Source organism: Bos taurus, chromosome 14 (genome assembly GCF_002263795.3).
Source record: "Bos taurus isolate L1 Dominette 01449 registration number 42190680 breed Hereford chromosome 14, ARS-UCD2.0, whole genome shotgun sequence".
NCBI classification, from domain to species: Eukaryota; Metazoa; Chordata; class Mammalia; order Artiodactyla; family Bovidae; genus Bos; species Bos taurus.
The window spans coordinates 29,284,997-29,302,232 of NC_037341.1; the positions used below are offsets into that span (position 1 = coordinate 29,284,997).

General features: G+C 38.9%; 1 protein-coding gene across 1 annotated transcript in view; it reads right to left on the minus strand.

Annotated features, from left to right (window-relative positions):
* Positions 1-17,236, minus strand: part of CYP7B1 (cytochrome P450 family 7 subfamily B member 1) — a 175,125-nt gene continuing 157,889 nt past the window's right edge. Inside the window, exons 5-6 of the mRNA XM_002692695.4 lie at positions 15,242-15,417; positions 1-5,591 (exon numbers count right to left, since the gene is read on the minus strand). Of these exons, the coding sequence (XP_002692741.1) occupies positions 5,304-5,591; positions 15,242-15,417 (464 nt within the window). The 3' untranslated portion in view covers positions 1-5,303. The remainder of the gene's footprint in view (positions 5,592-15,241; positions 15,418-17,236) is intronic.

The window sequence follows — 17,236 nt, forward strand, 5'->3', positions numbered from 1 at the left end:
TGTGCTTTAAAAGTTAATTTATTGGCTCATTGCATATTAAAAAAAAACACACACACATTAAATTGACTTACAAAGCATTTGCATTTCTTACCTAAAATCTTTTCAAGATAATTTGCTTCCTCATAAATCCACCTATATACCATTTTAAAATTAAGAGTATTAAATATTTAAGATTTCTTTTTACAATATAGAGACTCTCCTGCTTAAAAAATACTTGAAAATGTTAAGTGTTGTCAATTACTCCTTTTAAAAATTGTTCAGTAGAGATTTTCACAAATTAAATTCATCTTACTCAAGAAAATATTATAAACAAAGTAAACATTTAAGCCAAATATTTCCAACACCAATGATCACTGACTCAGATTAACACTCTGAAATAGAGTAAGTAATAGAAACATTAGAGAGTTTTATGTGATCACCTACTGTAATTTAAAATAATGCTACAGGGAACTTAATCTTGGCTTGCTAACTTTTTCCTAATTGAGCATGTGAATATGAATACCTAATAATGCAATTCGGTAAATAATGGCTTGCAATACTGGCAAATTTAATAGGTTAAATCAGTGTACATTCTCAGGGCGTATAATTCTTGTTTTAAAATTATTGATGTTATTTTATACTAAGATCAAAACCTAGATAATTTTTGTGCTTTGACCTTTGAAATTGTTTTAAGATTTCATGGCTCAATTAGAAGGGTTAGTTTATAGAAAGGGTACTCAAATTATTTTTCATAAGAAAATAAACAGAAGCAATCATGCAAATTTTGAGCATAGAAGCTCCTTTGCCTTAGACTTGTGACCCAAACTTAATGATAAAATTGACAAAATATAATGAAGTGTGTCAGGAAGGCCAAACAAGGCAGATAAAAGTTTCCAAATAGGTTGCTTACCAACATTCTTTATTTAGTGACAAATAGCTTTTTCCTGAATATCTTCAGAGCATTTAGTTTTTGTTAAATGATGCCTCAGTTGGTCACTGATATAAAATAATACTGCTAGTCATTCATTTTCTTCAATTTGACATTTAGAAGGGGGGCTGTAAAAATGAAAAGGGTGGGTTTTTACTATATGTAAAATACAGTTTTTAAAAAATTCTGATGCCTCAGTGACTGTATTTTGTTTTGGACATCTTTAAACATATAATCACAATACTGGATGTATATGTTTTGTTGTATCTAATTAGGCACATAGTAATTTCTCACTGCAGAACACATATTTGGAATGAGTGATGGAAGGTCAGTTAGAATGAGTGTTGAATCAGAATTTTAAAACAGTTTTAGGAAGATGAATTTATTACAACTACATTTATAATAAATTAGTTGGGTATATACTGCTTTCTCTAATAAACTGTGTGTTCTTAAAGAGGGTAATCCAGTGCATAGTATCAGTCTAAGAGGAAATGCTCAATAAATGTTTGACTGAATAAATGACTAATCCTTTAACCAATAACAAAAAATGCTTCCCTTTAACAAATATATACAAACAGTTTTTAATTTAAAAGGCACAGCGTTATCCAAGTATCTTCTTACAACTTTACATTTGGATATTGCATTACACTTTTCAAAATAAGTTCACACATCTTACTGTGTTCAATCCTCATAATGAACCCTGGCATCCAAAAGCCATATTATTTTTATTTTGCAAATATGGAAACACTGAGAGGCAAAGTGACTTGTTGATAATAGTAAATCAATTGTGTCATAGCTAAATTTCATGTCTTTTAACTTATTTCTCTATGACATTTATTCTATTCATAGACAATCTTTAATGACCAGGTTTAAGCCTGTCACAAGACTCCATCCACTGCTTTTATATAATATTTCCACCCTTAATTCCTTTCACTATAAATTAAGCAGAAATTAGAATGGAATGCTTTTCTGTGCTCTCTCTGCTATAGCAACACAGAAGTGTGCTACTAAGATGAATTTAATAATCTGGATGTTTCCACATCAGGCAATATGGTGGAATAGAGGTCCTAGTACAAAACGAATGGGCTCTACTTTGTGGCAGGGCGGGATAAAGGTTGCAGCCCAAGGCGGGTAGGACATGTGTGCATGCACGTGTGTGTGGGTTTAATCCAAGACCTGTGCACAAAGGCAAGAACTTGCAGAGGCAACATCTTCAGTAAGTGACTAGAAAGAAACCTCACTCCACAGAGGACTGGGTATTCTTGCTTATCCCTACTCACAGGTTGCAATCTGGCTGACTTAGGGCCAGAACCCACCCTATCTATGCAGTTTCCCATGTGTGTGTGCTCAGTCGCTTCAGTCACGTCCGACTGTTTGTGACCAGATGGACCGTAGCCTGCTAGTCTCCTCTGTCCATGGGATTCTGCAGGCAAGAATACTGGAGTGGGTTGCCCTTTCCTTCTCCACCCAGGGATTGAACCCACATCTCCTGTATTGGAGGCGGATTTGTTACCACTGAGCCACTAGGAAAGCCCATGTAGTTTCCCGTCCCCTCTCATAATACTCAAGGTGAAATTTTAAATTGATCTGAATTTGATAGTAACAGCAGCCAGGTGAAAGCAAACACAAATTTTCTCTGGAGGTGTGAACTTTAAACTCGGGTCTTAAAAAAAAATTCCAGAGATAAAATTCCAAAGAACGAGTCCACTAAACAAGCAATTCCGAGGAAGAGTTAAAAGAAAAACAAAATACAGGATCAGACCCATAAAACACTGATGATGTGGAAATACCAGATATGAATATAAGTTTCTTAATATATTTTTAAAATGAAAGAAGATATTGAGTGTATGATGAAGGAACAAGATACTATCAAAAATGACCAGGCAGATAGAGAATTCTCAAATTGAAAATGTAACCACTAAATTTATCAGACTCAGGGGAATTGAAATCTGAAAGCTGACAAATTGACGGCTGGCACCCTGGCTCAGATCAGCTCTGGAGACCCCATAGAAGGGAGAGGGTAGTGAGGATCTGAGTGTGAAACACAAGAAGTCTAGAGCATCTCAGAGAATGGAGGCTGTCACAGACTGTTGTCTGTGTGTGTGGGTGTAGGGGGGTGGTGCTGACGACAGGGCTCATGGCAGCCCAGGGCGGAGGGGGGGCATGCAGTAGTGAGAGGATGGGTGGGGGCAAGAGTTTTAGGTTCTGCTTTGGCCTTTCCCCCAGATTAACTGTCCCACCAACATAGTTTACATCACTGGGTGAATAGAGCACTGAAACATCATGGGTACACATTATGAGATACTACACAGTAGTTAGAAGTAATAGATCAAATACATATAAAGTAATACTTTTAAAGTATAGTGCTTAGTAAAAAATTAAGAAGAATATGATGTATAGAATAGACATTTATGAAAATTAAAAAACACATACACCCAAGATAATAACATATGTTTTATAAAAACACCTACAAATAAAAAGATACATACCAAACACAGAATATTTCCTGATGATGGGGAAGGGTATAATGGTAGGGCTTAGGGATAGAATAGAATGAGTAAATAAAGCCTTGTTTGGACCAATTATAATTGTGTACCGTGAACTAAGGGGTATAAGGCATGTGATCACTCAATCCTGTGAACCTGAGGTTAAAATAAAAAGACAGAAGAAACAAACCCAATGGATGAGTTAAAGAGTAGAATAAACTGAAAGCGATATAAAGATCCAAAGAAATGGCCTAGAATGTAAATTAGAGATAAAAAAAAATACAAGGGGAAAAGGTCAAACAACATGGACTGTAAACAAGATACAGAGCTGAAAGAGGAAATTTTCAAAGAGATAATCGTGAACATTCTACGCTTGATGAAAGGCACCATGGCATGCAAGCACAATAAACAGAAACTAAGAGCGTCAAAGACAAAGAGAGCACGTTAAAGCTGTCAGAGGAAAGAGGTAGACTACCTACTGAATAATTAAACCGAATGAAGGCTACGCTCTTAACAACATGAGATATCAAAACAGGAAAAAAGGCAAACTCAGGAATGAGGACAAAAGGAAAGCATCTTCAAATTGGCAAAAACAAAGTTTAGACTGACAGATCTTCACTAAGGAGCATTTAGTGCATGAACTTCAGGAAGGAGAAAAATAGATGCTAGAAAAGCTATTAGGCTACTAAATATGGTTCAGTATTTTATAATGTTATTTTAAAGATAAATTTCCTTTTCAAAAATGAAAGCAAATTTCTGAAATACTAGAAGTTTCAATGAAATAACTAGAACTTATAACTAGAAGTTCCCATGAAATAACTGGGCTTATTTACCTGCTTTGCCTGTTTATATATGGCATCAGCATTCAAGTTGAATGACAAACCATCATTTGGCAATCTGATATTAGCAATCTTTGAATCATCCAGCCGATGCTGCATTTTGGCATATGGAATTATACTGCATTACATAATGGTGTAATTCAAATACTACAAATCAAATCCCAGTCCAAGAGGTGAGGCATCAAGAACAAACACTGCTCTCTAGTTTCTCAGTTGATATAAATCGAAGCATTCAGGAACGTTAATTACAATACCGGCATAACCCTTACAGTTCACACTGGAGTCAAATGCTATAATCAATCCTGTAATGATCTCAACATTTACTCCTACAATAAACCTAATACTAATGTCTAGGGCAATTGCTGAATATATAATAGGTTTTGTGTGTTCTTATACTGATAAATCTTACCAGTATCTAACTTGAACATGAGTAGCCTTATATAACAAGAAATTTTGTTTTACTGAGCCACAGTATACAAAGTAATAAAGTACATTTATGGATGATTAAATATTGAAGTGAAGTTGAAGCATTTAATCTACTGCAAACCTCATTTAATGCAAACGTACCCCAGCAATATAGATATTATTGATATTATACTTGAAGGGAACATTTTCATCTAGTGTATCTCGTGGAAATTTAATTTCCTTCTTCTCTGAGAACTTGGAATTTGTTAGACTGTGTCCATTTACAGCATAAATTTCCATTAGTACATAAAGCGTATTTTTACATATTATAGAAGAATTTTTGACTTAACAAAATCCCACAGTGTCAGATCTATTACTGTGAAGGCACACTTACAATGACGTTTGCAAATCACAATATGTAGAAACTTAAAAAAAGCTACTTTAAATTTATTATTATGTTGATTTTGATGTCCATTTTCATGCTACCATCTTTTTTTTATGATGGGTTTTGTGATCAAGTATAGATGGGACTGATCTCAGATCAAATAGAAATTGGCATTTTTAAAACAAACAAAGCAATTACACTTGAAGAAATTAAAAACAAATAGATGAACTGAGGACATTTAGGTTAGTTTTCTAGATAGATTTCTCTCCTTTCCTTTTAGCTTAAGATTTTATTTTGTACCTAAATAAAACATCAGAGTCTGGGTAAGGAATACCAAACAAAAAGCGGCTATAGTTTAGTTCTAACGGCTTATTATCAATTATTTCTAAATCAAAGTAAGTTAAAAGCACAACCAACAATTGCTTTATTTCAACCATGGCCAAAAATCGGCCTGGACATTTGCTGACTCCCAATCCAAATGGCAAGTGGTAATACTTCAGCTTTTTCCCTCTTTTAAAAAAGGTGGTTTTCTTCTTACCATTTTCTGTAAAACGATCAAATCTAAACTCCTGTAAAGAAGAAAACAGCATGTTAAAACAAAAAAATTCCATGAAAAAGTTTGAGTTCAGTTCACAAGGATGCTAGCTCTCCTTGCCCATCTTAAAAGGTTTCTTTTAATGTAGCAAACGAAAGTTATGACCAACCTAGATAGCATATTCAAAAGCAGAGACATTACTTTGCCAACAAAGGTCCGTCTAGTCAAGGCTATGGTTTTTCCTGTGGTCATGTACGGATGTGAGAGTTGGACTGTGAAGAAGGCTGAGTGCCGAAGAATTGATGCTTTTGAACTGTGGTGTTGGAGAAGACTCTTGAGAGTCCCTTGGACTGCAAGGAGATCCAACTAGTCCATTCTAAATGAGATCAGCCCTGGGATTTCTTTGGAAGGAATGATGCTAAAGCTGAAACTCTAGTACTTTGGCCACCTCATGCGAAGAGTTGACTCATTGGAAAAGACTGTGATGCTGGGAGGGATTGGGGGCAGGAGGAGAAGGGGACGACAGAGGATGAGATGGCTGGATGGCATCACTGACTCAATGAACATGAGTCTGAGTGAACTCTGGGAGTTGGTGATGGACAGGGAGGCCTGGCGTGCTGCGATTCATGAGGTCGTAAAGAGTAGGACACGACTGAGTGACTGAACTGAACTGAACTGAAGTGCAAATCAGGTATGAACTTTCAAAAATCTCCAATGTTATTAGACATTTACTCCTCTCATATCAAACAGAAATCCAGACTCTTCTGTAGGACCTCTCTTCACATTTTTTCCTATGCTAAGTATAGAGGCAGTATTTCTGTTTTTGTTCTCTAAAATCGGTCTCGACTTAATGACACCTGACATACCAAGGCTGGGGGAAAGAGAAGGGCAAGGCCTCCACGGTTACTAGGGAATAGTGAATTCTACTGACCAGAGAGGCTGCTGGAGAGGGCAATGGCACCCCACTCCAGTACTCTTGCCTGGAAAATCCCATGGACGGAGGGGCCTGGTGGGCTGCAGTCCATGGGGTTGCTAGGAGTCGGACACGACTGAGTGACTTCACTTTATTTTTTCACTTTCATGCATTGGAGAAGGAAATGGCAACCCACTCCAGTGTTCTTGCCTGGAGAATCCCAGGGACGGGGGAGCCTGGTGGGCTGCCGTCTATGGGGTCGCACAGAGTCGGACACGACTGAAGCGACTTAGCAGCAGCAGCAGAGAGGCTGCTACAGATGGACAAGTAGGATGAGTTTAGGATTCAGTGCTTATGTTTGGATGAAACAGATATGAAATAATAAGATTCACATTAAGCACCAGAAAAGAAGAGCACTAAGATACAAAGTCTGTCTGGATTGCTTTTTGATGTTTTATTGACTTTCTTCTATGACAGTTCTCTTTATTTTTTTTTCTTTATTTTCTTTTATTTTATTTTAAAACTTTATATAATTGTATTAGTTTTGCCAAATATCAAAATGAATCCGCCACAGGTATACATGTGTTCCCCATCCTAGACCCTCCTCCCTCCTCCCTCCCCATACCATCCCTCTGGGTCCTCCCAGTGCACTAGCCCCAAGCATCCAGTATCGTGCATTGAACCTGGACTGGCATCTCGTTTCTTACATGATATCTTACGTGTTTCAATGTCATTCTCCCAAATCTTCCCACCCTCTCCCTCTCCCACAAAGTCCATAAGACTGTTCTATACATCAGTGTCTCTTTGCTGTCTCGTACACAGGGTTATTGTTACCATCTTTCTTAATTCCATATATATGCGTTAGTATACTGTATTGGTGTTTTTCCTTCTGGCTTACTTCACTCTGTATAATAGGCTCGAGTTTCATCCACCTCATTAGAACTGATTCAAATGCATTCTTTTTAATGGCTGAGTAATACTCCATTGTGTATATGTACCACTGCTTTCTTATCCATTCATCTTCTGATGGACATCTAGGTTGCTTCCATGTCCTGGCTATTATAAACAGTGCTGCGATGAACATTGGGGTACACGTGTCTCTTTCCCTTCTGGTTTCCTCAGTGTATATACCCAGCAGTGGGATTGCTGGATCATAAGGCAGTTCTATTTCCAGTTTTTTAAGGAATCTCCACACTGTTCTCCATAGTGGCTGTACTAGTTTGCATTCCTACCAACAGTGTAAGAGGGTTCCCTTTTATCCACACCCTCTCCAGCATTTATTATTTGTAGACTTTTGGATCGCAGCCATTCTGACTGGTGTGAAATGGTACCTCATAGTGGTTTTGATTTGACAGTTCTCTTTAGAATGAGTGTTCCTTGGGTTAACTCTCTTGGTTTCTGATATGTTTTCATAAACAAGTAATATTATTTGTTACAGAAAATTATGGGACTGGTTTATGGAAGGTGTTTGGTCCGCCATCTTAATTTACTCTCAGTTGAGTTTCTGAGAGGACACTGAGCGACCTTATTTCAGCCCATGGTAAATTAAACCATTGATTAGATTAATGCACGTGGCATGCATGACAACGACGAAGTCTGTCCTGTATGCCGTGCTCATTAGCATTAGACCTGCTCAGCACACAACTTTGCCATGAACTATGAAGCCAGAGGCAAAGAAGCAGGTCAGACCGAAGGCATTCAGATTACAGCAAAAACCCCACAGTACAGATAGATTCTGACTCTATCACAAATGATCTAATTTTCTCGCTCAACGCCAATATTCATGTCAGTGAAACCATTTCCTTTAAAAGTATTGGTTTTACCCTCATTTACCTAGGATACTGATTTTGATAACTAATTAAGCTTTTAAAACACGTCTTGGGTAGTTTCTATTCCACCCCTGCCCCGTAAACTTGCAAGCTGATGAGATCATAATGGGAAAATTAATCTGCATCAGAATGCAAGCATATTTTGCCATAGAGAGTTCTGGGATATATCTGAATAGGATCTACCAGTGCTAACCTATAAATACCTGTCCATCCTTGGAGCATGGATAAGGACATTCTCTGTGGACATCGACTTTGTTACTAGAGATGGAATTACAACTTGGCACTGTATCTCAGTAAATCTTTTTTCGTTACTGGAGCCCAGGCCTGCCTGCCTGAGTTCAATACTGCAGCTTCCTCCTTCTCAGTGACCAATCTAAGATCGTGCTCTTCTCAAGAGTTCTTTGCCTAGGCCAAACCAGTGGATATCACTTTTACATTTGAAAAGCTCTCACTGCAGTCAGTCTCATAGTTTAAGTCAGAATATACAGAAGGAAAATTTAGCTTGAGTTATGACTTCATAGTATGCTGATATCATAAATAAGCCAGACACTGTTATGGCATCTTGATTTTCTTTTGTATACATGGATATACAGCTGAGAAGCCACAGTGACCAACAAAAAATGCCTAAATCTTCCTTCTCCCCTGCCACCTTCAGCGAGTACACATGCAACTCCCTCAGACTTCTAGTCAATCAGTAATATCACTTGTCCAATTTTCCATCACCTCCCAGTCAATTTCCTCACAATAAATATCAAAGAAATTCCTATTTAGTTGTTTATATTATGGACCAAGAAAGGAAGAGGCCAATTTCTTTTGTTCTGTGGCTACCATCAAGCTCAAAGGCAATATGGGCATACATAGCAATTTTTTTTTTTTTTTGATGTGGACCATTTTCAAAACCTTTATTGAATTTGTTACAATACTGCTTCTGTTTTATGGTTTTTTTTTTTTTTTTTTTTTGGCCATGAGGCATGTGGGATCTTAGCTCCATAATCAAGGATTGAACCTGCATCCCTTGCATTGGAAGGTGAAGTCTTAACCACTGGACTGCCGGGGAAGTCCCCATAAATAGCTTTTTGTGTTAAAATTTCTTTTCAGTCTGTCTTCCTTTGCCAGGACATGGAGAACCTGAGCAGGTTCCATGTTATTAGGAAGGGCTTGTGACAGCTGCTAGAAGTATAGTCTGTTTTGTTTTTTTAATAAAAGAAGGGGTATAATAGTCTCACTTCAGAGATTTTGAGGTCACAGCGACATAGAACAAAAAGTCAGGAAGCTTGAGATGCCGTGATCTTTGATCAGGAACACGATTAAAATAGGATCCATCACATGGCAGTACACTGCCATAACAGTTCAGTGCTACACAATTAAGGGACTGTTAAATGCAGTATTATTCAATGGATGAGAAGAGAACAATCCTGAGAGACAAGCATTAGGCACCCAGATTCCCCACGGCTCCTCTGCTGATTGTCTACTCCTCCACTGGTTGCTCCCCATTATCATTCTTCTGTGTGACCTACTGAGGCACCCATCATGGTGATCATGTTGCTCCAGCCTCTGACTGATTCCGGACAGGGTGTGTGAACCAGTCTCTCAGGGCTACAGGTGAAGAGTCTGTGGGGCCATCTGGGAGAATGTCCCTTCTCGTGAAGAAGGAAACGTAGTGAAAGGGTTCCCCACTCTTCCTACTCTGGATCTGGTTAGATGAGAATAAGATCCCTGCAAGGCCGCAGCAATTCTGTCACCAGGCTGAAGACGAAGCTAACCCACAGGAGATGGCAGAGCCAAGAACTCCCAAGAGATGAGACTCGTCACACTGTCTTATTTATCTCTATATTTTCAAAGTCCCCACCGGAGTGCTGTGCACATAGTGAGGTTCTATGTATGTTTGTTGAATTAATGAATAAATACATGACAATAAAGTATATTTTAAAAGCAATCTTCAAGCTTTTGAAGAAAACAGAGATATTGAATGAGTAAATAAAGATGGGAAGAATGAAGAGTAGATGAATATTCAAATAGAAAATGTTTACAAATAGAAAGTGGTATACTATTTAGCGCTAGAAATAAAGATTGGGTAGACGATACAATTTCCTGGATAGAGAAGAATTTTGGGTCTGAGTGACTGAGGAACATTGCATAACACCCTAATCTGAGTTCTCCAAATTTTATGTTTAGTTCAAGTCAACAGCTTTTTTTTTTTTTTTAAGCATTTCCAGCATGTGAAGGAAGTACTAAAGTTTAAAAAGGCATAGAGACTTCCCTGGTGGTTAATAGTGGTTAAGACTCCATGCCTCTAATGCAGGGGTGTGGGTTTGATCTCTGATTGGAGAACTAAGACCCCACATGCTATGTGGTGTGGCCATGAAAATATTTTTAAAAAGTAAAAGACATAAAACATAGTCTTGTTGGAGTAGTTATAGGTGTTCATATCCATATGATCAGCTCTTGTAGTCACTCAATTCATCATTTTGGGTTTAGGAATCTGGATTAGATAAAAGATATGACTTCCTAGAAATAAAAACTGTCACTATTTTGAATGTATGACTAAGAGGCTGCACACTTGCCCTGGTTTATAGCCAGACCTCCTGGGAGCAAGATGACTAAGTACAGAGATTTCTTTTTTTATCTCCGTGACTTGGATTCCAATCAGTGGTGCGCTGTGGCCAGTTTGTACCAGTAAGAAAGGGTACACATCTCTTCCCCACACTATGTTCAGGGTCTTCACGTTGGTAGCAGGAAATCAGTGAAGATGAGAGCGTTTACACCATGACAATTGACAAAATCAGGGTTTTGCAGAGTGCTGGTTTGCCAGCACATTGCTGGTTCCAATATGGTAGGAATGCAAGTGCCAGTTCACTAGCGGAGCAGAAATCCTCTCAACACGGAGCATGTGGTTATAAGAACACAGCCGCATCATAAGGACTAATCCCTAAATAATAAGCTCTTAAGGACACGGGCCTTTGATATATCTATATCATCCATTATGCACATCAATGTGCTTTCTGGATAGTAGATGCTCAATATAGGTTTATTTTGTTGAAATGTACTAATGGCACAATCTATATTCCAGTTTGAGAGACACAAAATCATGAGACTGTTTTCACATTTGTCATGATCTGTGTATTTTAATAACAGTGACAATAATCTGAAGAATATTGATGAAACAATTTTTACAGTAATTTAGAATTTTTTCAAGGGCTTTCAAACTCATTTATCATTTTTTAATCCCTGCGCCCCTGAGAAGTAGACTGGGAAGGCTTGTATGACATTAACTCAGAGCTTTGGGGTTGGTAGGGGGTACTCCAATGGCTTTGTAATTACTTTGTTTCACTGTGTCTTTCTTTAGAGGCTATTTGGTTATAGAAATGCATCACCATCTAAAACGTTGGCTCTTTCTTCCTATGGGCCAGCTTCCCTTTATACCTTAGCACCTCCACAGAGAAACCAACCAATACATTTGGTCTTCTCCACAGCTCTACTTTTGGATGCTTCATTTTGCCAGAAAAGTAATCATCACCATTTACTAATTACTTGAAAGCCAGTGGCTAGAATTCTGGTTGACAATTGACATAAATTTGAGGAAGCTTCCAGAAAATTTTAAAGGTACCCATTTAAAAAGGTACCCATTCCGAGTTAATTAAGAGATCATCCAGACTTTCTTGGGTGGCATTTAGATGGATAAAGAAGGAAGAACAAAGAACTGGGAGGGGGGGGGGTTTCCTTTGTTCTCGCCCACTGTTTTAAATTTCACTTGCCAATCTGTTTTCCCACATCAGCATGTGCCACCTGACAGGCTAACATCACAATAAGCTAAGGAACCCACATTTAGGAAAAAATAATTCTTAGTACAGGTTACATGCTGGTAGCTTATAGGCCCAATTAGGTATCCAAACATTTTTTGTTTAGCCCACATTGTGTTCAGACTTAATTTTTCCAAACATTTAAAAATTCTAACTTTCACCCAAAAGTCTGTTTTTGAAGTTTAAAAAACTAATAATAAAAATGACTTGATTACATCAGGTCTATGTGCTAATAAGAACTGAGGGTTGGTTCAGAAGCAGCCAAATGATCTCACATGCCTCTTGGGCAGTCCTTTCACCAGAGTTTTTACCACTCCCAATGGTATTGCAATATTTACACACAAGCCACCCTATCTATTGGATCTAATTAGGCCCAGGATACATTTGAGTGTGTGGTCTCTGCAGTGATTTAACATTTTAACTGAAGTATAATTTCACTTTCAGAACACTCACCCATCTCAGCACTTCCTATTTGCTTCCTTCTATGGGTACCCTCCTGAGTGCCAGGCACTGAGAAATCAGAGAAGGTTGAGGACAGGCTCTCTCTGCTCCAAGAACTTATAGGATATGGGCACATGAGTAAACAAGTCACTGCAAGATACCGTGGGCTGTGCCCCCTCACACAGACTACACAGGCCAGAGGGAGCAGTGGCAGATTCTCTGAGGAATTATGTGGAAATCAGGGACCTTGTCAAAGATGGTGACTAAGAGAGAGTCTTGTGAAGTCAACTGGAGTCTCTCGGTAGACAAGTCAAGAGGGACATTCAACAATAGACAGATGTGTGAGGAAAGAGGTGCCCTGCTTTTAGAATATTCTAGGGTCTCTTGGGCTTGAACATCCTGAAACCATGCCTCACTGGTTGGGAGCAACCCATCTTTTGCTGAAGATTCTCAGTCTCCACGTTCTCCAAGAATAACTGTACTTATATCTGGAGTTCGTCTTTTCCATGATTTTGGCCTAACAGCTAGTGGTTGTTTTCTGTATCTAAGGAAGGCCAGGTCTTCCTATATCTGTCGGGTACCAAAGTCAGGCAGTGAGGAATATGAGCCTTTGATAAGCTCCTGGGACAATGCTGTCAGTGACAAATAACCAAGGACAGAACTTTCCAGAATTTTCTTCTCTTTTCTTACTCTTGGCACATGATGGTTTTAGGAATGGGCATCTGTTCTATGAGCATCAACAGCATCTACTTATTGTTATCCTAAGTTATTAAGCGCAATAGAAATCAACCCACGAGCCTGAGAAGAGTGAGTGCTCAGTAAACGTTTATAGAATGAATGATTATGTAAGACTTTGCCAAACATATAAAATTGGTTCTGCCCCATACTATTTTTTTTCTGTGCCAGTAGCTATCACATTTCACCATTCCACAACTAATTTCAAGGGAACAATATCACAACAAAAATTAGCTAGTTGATTTTAACATTAGTCAGGCATAACTGACTAAGTTTAAGTCTGGTAAATAGTACAGAATGCTCATCAAGTCAAGTTAGAGCTGTCCTAATGATGCTAACTCGGGGTTCACAGTACTGCAATTTTGTTCTTCCCACCAATTTAGTATGAGGCAAACCCTTCTGACTACTATTTATTATGTATAGTTTCGGGGTTGCTATTTAGCATTGTACAGAAAAAACATAATTGAGCACATTTCCAATGTTTACCTTTGATACTGGGTTGACAAAAAATTTTGTTTGGGTTTTTCCATAAGATGTTTAACTTCCTAAAAGTCTAATCCATGAGTCTAACTCATGGGGGCAAGGCTGGGGATACAGACGAGGAGGAGCCCAGAAATTCTTAATGACAGTTATGGTTGGGTAAACATTTATTATTTGTTGATGACTTGAATGTTGATTTTACTATCATGACATGAATGGTAAATTTAATGACAGTGGAATAATCACAAAATAGAAACACAAAGTGGAAATTAAACGAAAAATTGTAGATAAAAATGAAACTGTTTTCAAATTCTAAAGTATTTTTCAAAGATTAGCTATTTACTTGCTATATTTATTGAACATCTAACTATGTGTGGATTTTTTTTTTATATTTACAAACGTGGAGATGAAGCTTGTTGTTTGCACAATGTTCATTCACTCACTAATACCCAACTTCTGATTTGCCATTATTAGTTAAGTAAGACCTCTTCTGAAACACACAGAAACTATATATATATTCTCCCCTCACTTAGGAAATTTTGTCTTTGCTGATGAAATAAATGCAAACTATCTCATTGTATTTGAAGTCTGTCCCTTTCTAATTAATTTTCAAAATTCAACCAGATTTTAAACCAGCTTGGCTGTCAAACACCTTAGAAACTGGGTTTAGAAGTGGTTCAGCTCTAAACTGCTCAGAAAGTGCATGGAAGTTTCTCTTTGAAACATGGTATTTTACATATAAAAACCACTGCAGCAACAACCTGACTCCCTGAGAAGCACAGGCAGAAGACTGCTTGCAATTTGCATGCAGGTGCTGAACCTCTGAAGTGGTATTAAGGGATGAGCCAGGGTGGATTAATTTCCAGTCTTTGATATTCATTAACTCCAGCTTCAGAAAAAAATACAAGGAGATGACACAATTACCCTCAGAGCTTCACCCGTGAGCAGCAGCTTTACAATCTCAAGTTCACAGTGCCATCCTAATTGATCAAGAAGGGGCACATGCCTTTAGTAAGAGGTGAAAAAGTAGAGAGCTTAACTATAGCAGTGATGGTATCGGACTCTGGGACAGTCAAGCCCACACTGGAAACACTTAGCACAACAGTCTTCCAGTGTTTCTTCTCTAAGTGACCTGTCAACAGCTAGCCCTCCATGGTTTTGTAATACATCTCTGCCATGCAAGACTTAATTTTGGCCTAAAGTGACTAGTGTCCATTGTGGTATCAATGTTCATTTCACTTGATGAAACTAGAGTTTAGTCTCATCTCTGTATTTTTATTTATAGATCACAAAACCTTTGAAAGAGAGGTCCTTAAGAAAACCTCTCAGTAAATAGGATGGTGTTTCCATTGGAAGGAAAAACTGGAGTCATTAAGCTCTCTCAAATTCTTTCTGGAACAAGGTGGCAAAAGAAAGAGAGACCATGAGGGAAGGAATGTGCTTGCAGCATCTAAGAGGGAGCGATGCTGGCTGGATGTTTACTTACATCTGGAGCTTCAAAGATTTCAGGGTCGTGGTGTAAGATGGGAGGAAAGATGACGACAAAATCTCCCTTTCGCAGACAGCAGTCCTGGCTCTCTAAATGAAGTGTCAAGTCCTCTTGAACGAAACGAAAGATGCCAGAAAAGGAGCAGAGTCGCAAAACCTCGAGAATGGTACTTTCTGAAAGAAACAGGCAAGCATCATTTTTATTAAAATACGACTGCGTTTGAAAAGTACTCTCATTTAACCATCAAAGCTCATTACCAATAACTTCAATTGACAGGAAAATCCTTTCCCAATCAGATCCATCAGAGCAGCAAGAGGGAGTGGATGCGGGCTCTGGATGGGAGAGGAGGAGGGGAGGGGTGAGATAGTGTGGGGCATTTCACAGGCAAGACACAACTCTGCTGTACTGGGACAGAAAGTCATTAATTAGGATTTTTTTGTAGGAAAGATTGATCTGCAAGACAGGAAAGCTGTGTTGGGGTACACTCTTTGGAAATTAAAACTGTATCCCAGTTAAAGTACACCCCTGGTGAGTTATTTCACCAACCTTCTGAAGAACAGCGATGCCTTCAAAGCCAGGCTTAGGCATTTAATATCCACTTAGGCAGTTAATAGTAAAATAATTGTAGTAGTGCTTTCTGAGACAGCTTAACACTTAATTTCTTTTATGCTAGCTGTAAATAAAATGTGAGTCAGCATTTGCTGGAAAAATTTCAAAGGGAAAATACTTTGAGAGTATTCAGAAGAAAACCAGATTTCTCTGTGGCATCCAGGGAAAATAGCCACCATCATAACCTGGAAGATTCCAGAAGCTGAATGTCCTTGCTTTCCCAGTGGCCTTCACCTTTTGCTCCTAGCACGACAGATTTTATGGCTAATTTCCGGCAATTTATCCTGGCAGTTTGAGGAGGAATTCCTTTGGGAATAATATGCATAATTTGCATAAATCATTCTGATAGCATGCACATCAGCATGTAGCTGCTGTCTAGGTCTGCATCTCTGCCTTCATAATCAAAACTGACTATGTTTTCACCAGTGCGAATGGGTCCTAGAATAAAAAGCTTGATTCTTTCTAATCAGCAATGTGAAAGAAGAGCTCCAAATTGAGCGTTTTCTCCCTCCTCCACATGGTAACAAATGGTTGTGTTTATGGCTTGCAGTTGAGAATCACACACACACACACACACACACACACACACACAGAGCCCAGTTTCTTAGTGTTCAGTAAAGCTCTGAAATGTAGAATGACTAATTATTAGATGATAGAAGCAGGCCACTCAGGGAGGGCTTGCATCAGCCAAACAAATAAAAATAAATGTTATTTCCCGAAAATTGAAATCTATGCACAGCTTGCATGGGGATATCTAACAGCTTTCGGGACCTTCTCCCAGGAGGTTTTTCCCTAAGCATGCATTTGTCTAAAGAAATGAGGCTGCGGTTTGCTCTGTGTGGCCAGTGTGGTGATTCGATGTGACGCACAGTGAGACCGTGCATATTCTTTTAGACTGCCTTCGTTATTATAATCAGGCAGAGTCAAATCGGTTTGTTGGTGATGAGGCCAGAAAAGAACTTTGGTTTTGGAACGGGGACTCTACTGCAGATAGCCACAAGGCGCCTGACACGACGGATTTCAGCTGGCAGGACACCAGCGACCAACATTTCCATGGTGCAAAGCAAGGGTCAGCTTCCCATGCGCTGCCGCTGGCTCTTGCTGAATCAACAGCAGCGCAGCATCATTTTAGCTTGTGGTGTGAAATGGTAGCTGACATATGCAGCAGAGCTGGGCACCCACCCGGTCCAGTAGGGGTGCGGGAGGGAGAAATACAAAAGCACGGTAATTGCGGGCTGGCCGCTGCGACGGGGCAAGCATCGAACGGTCCGAATAACACGGTCAAATCCCATTGGCTGACGTGCTCTAGGGGAAGCGTGGCAGCTTGCGGCCACCACAGGATCACAAATGACAATCGGGCAAGCGTATCTTAGGCGGAAGTTA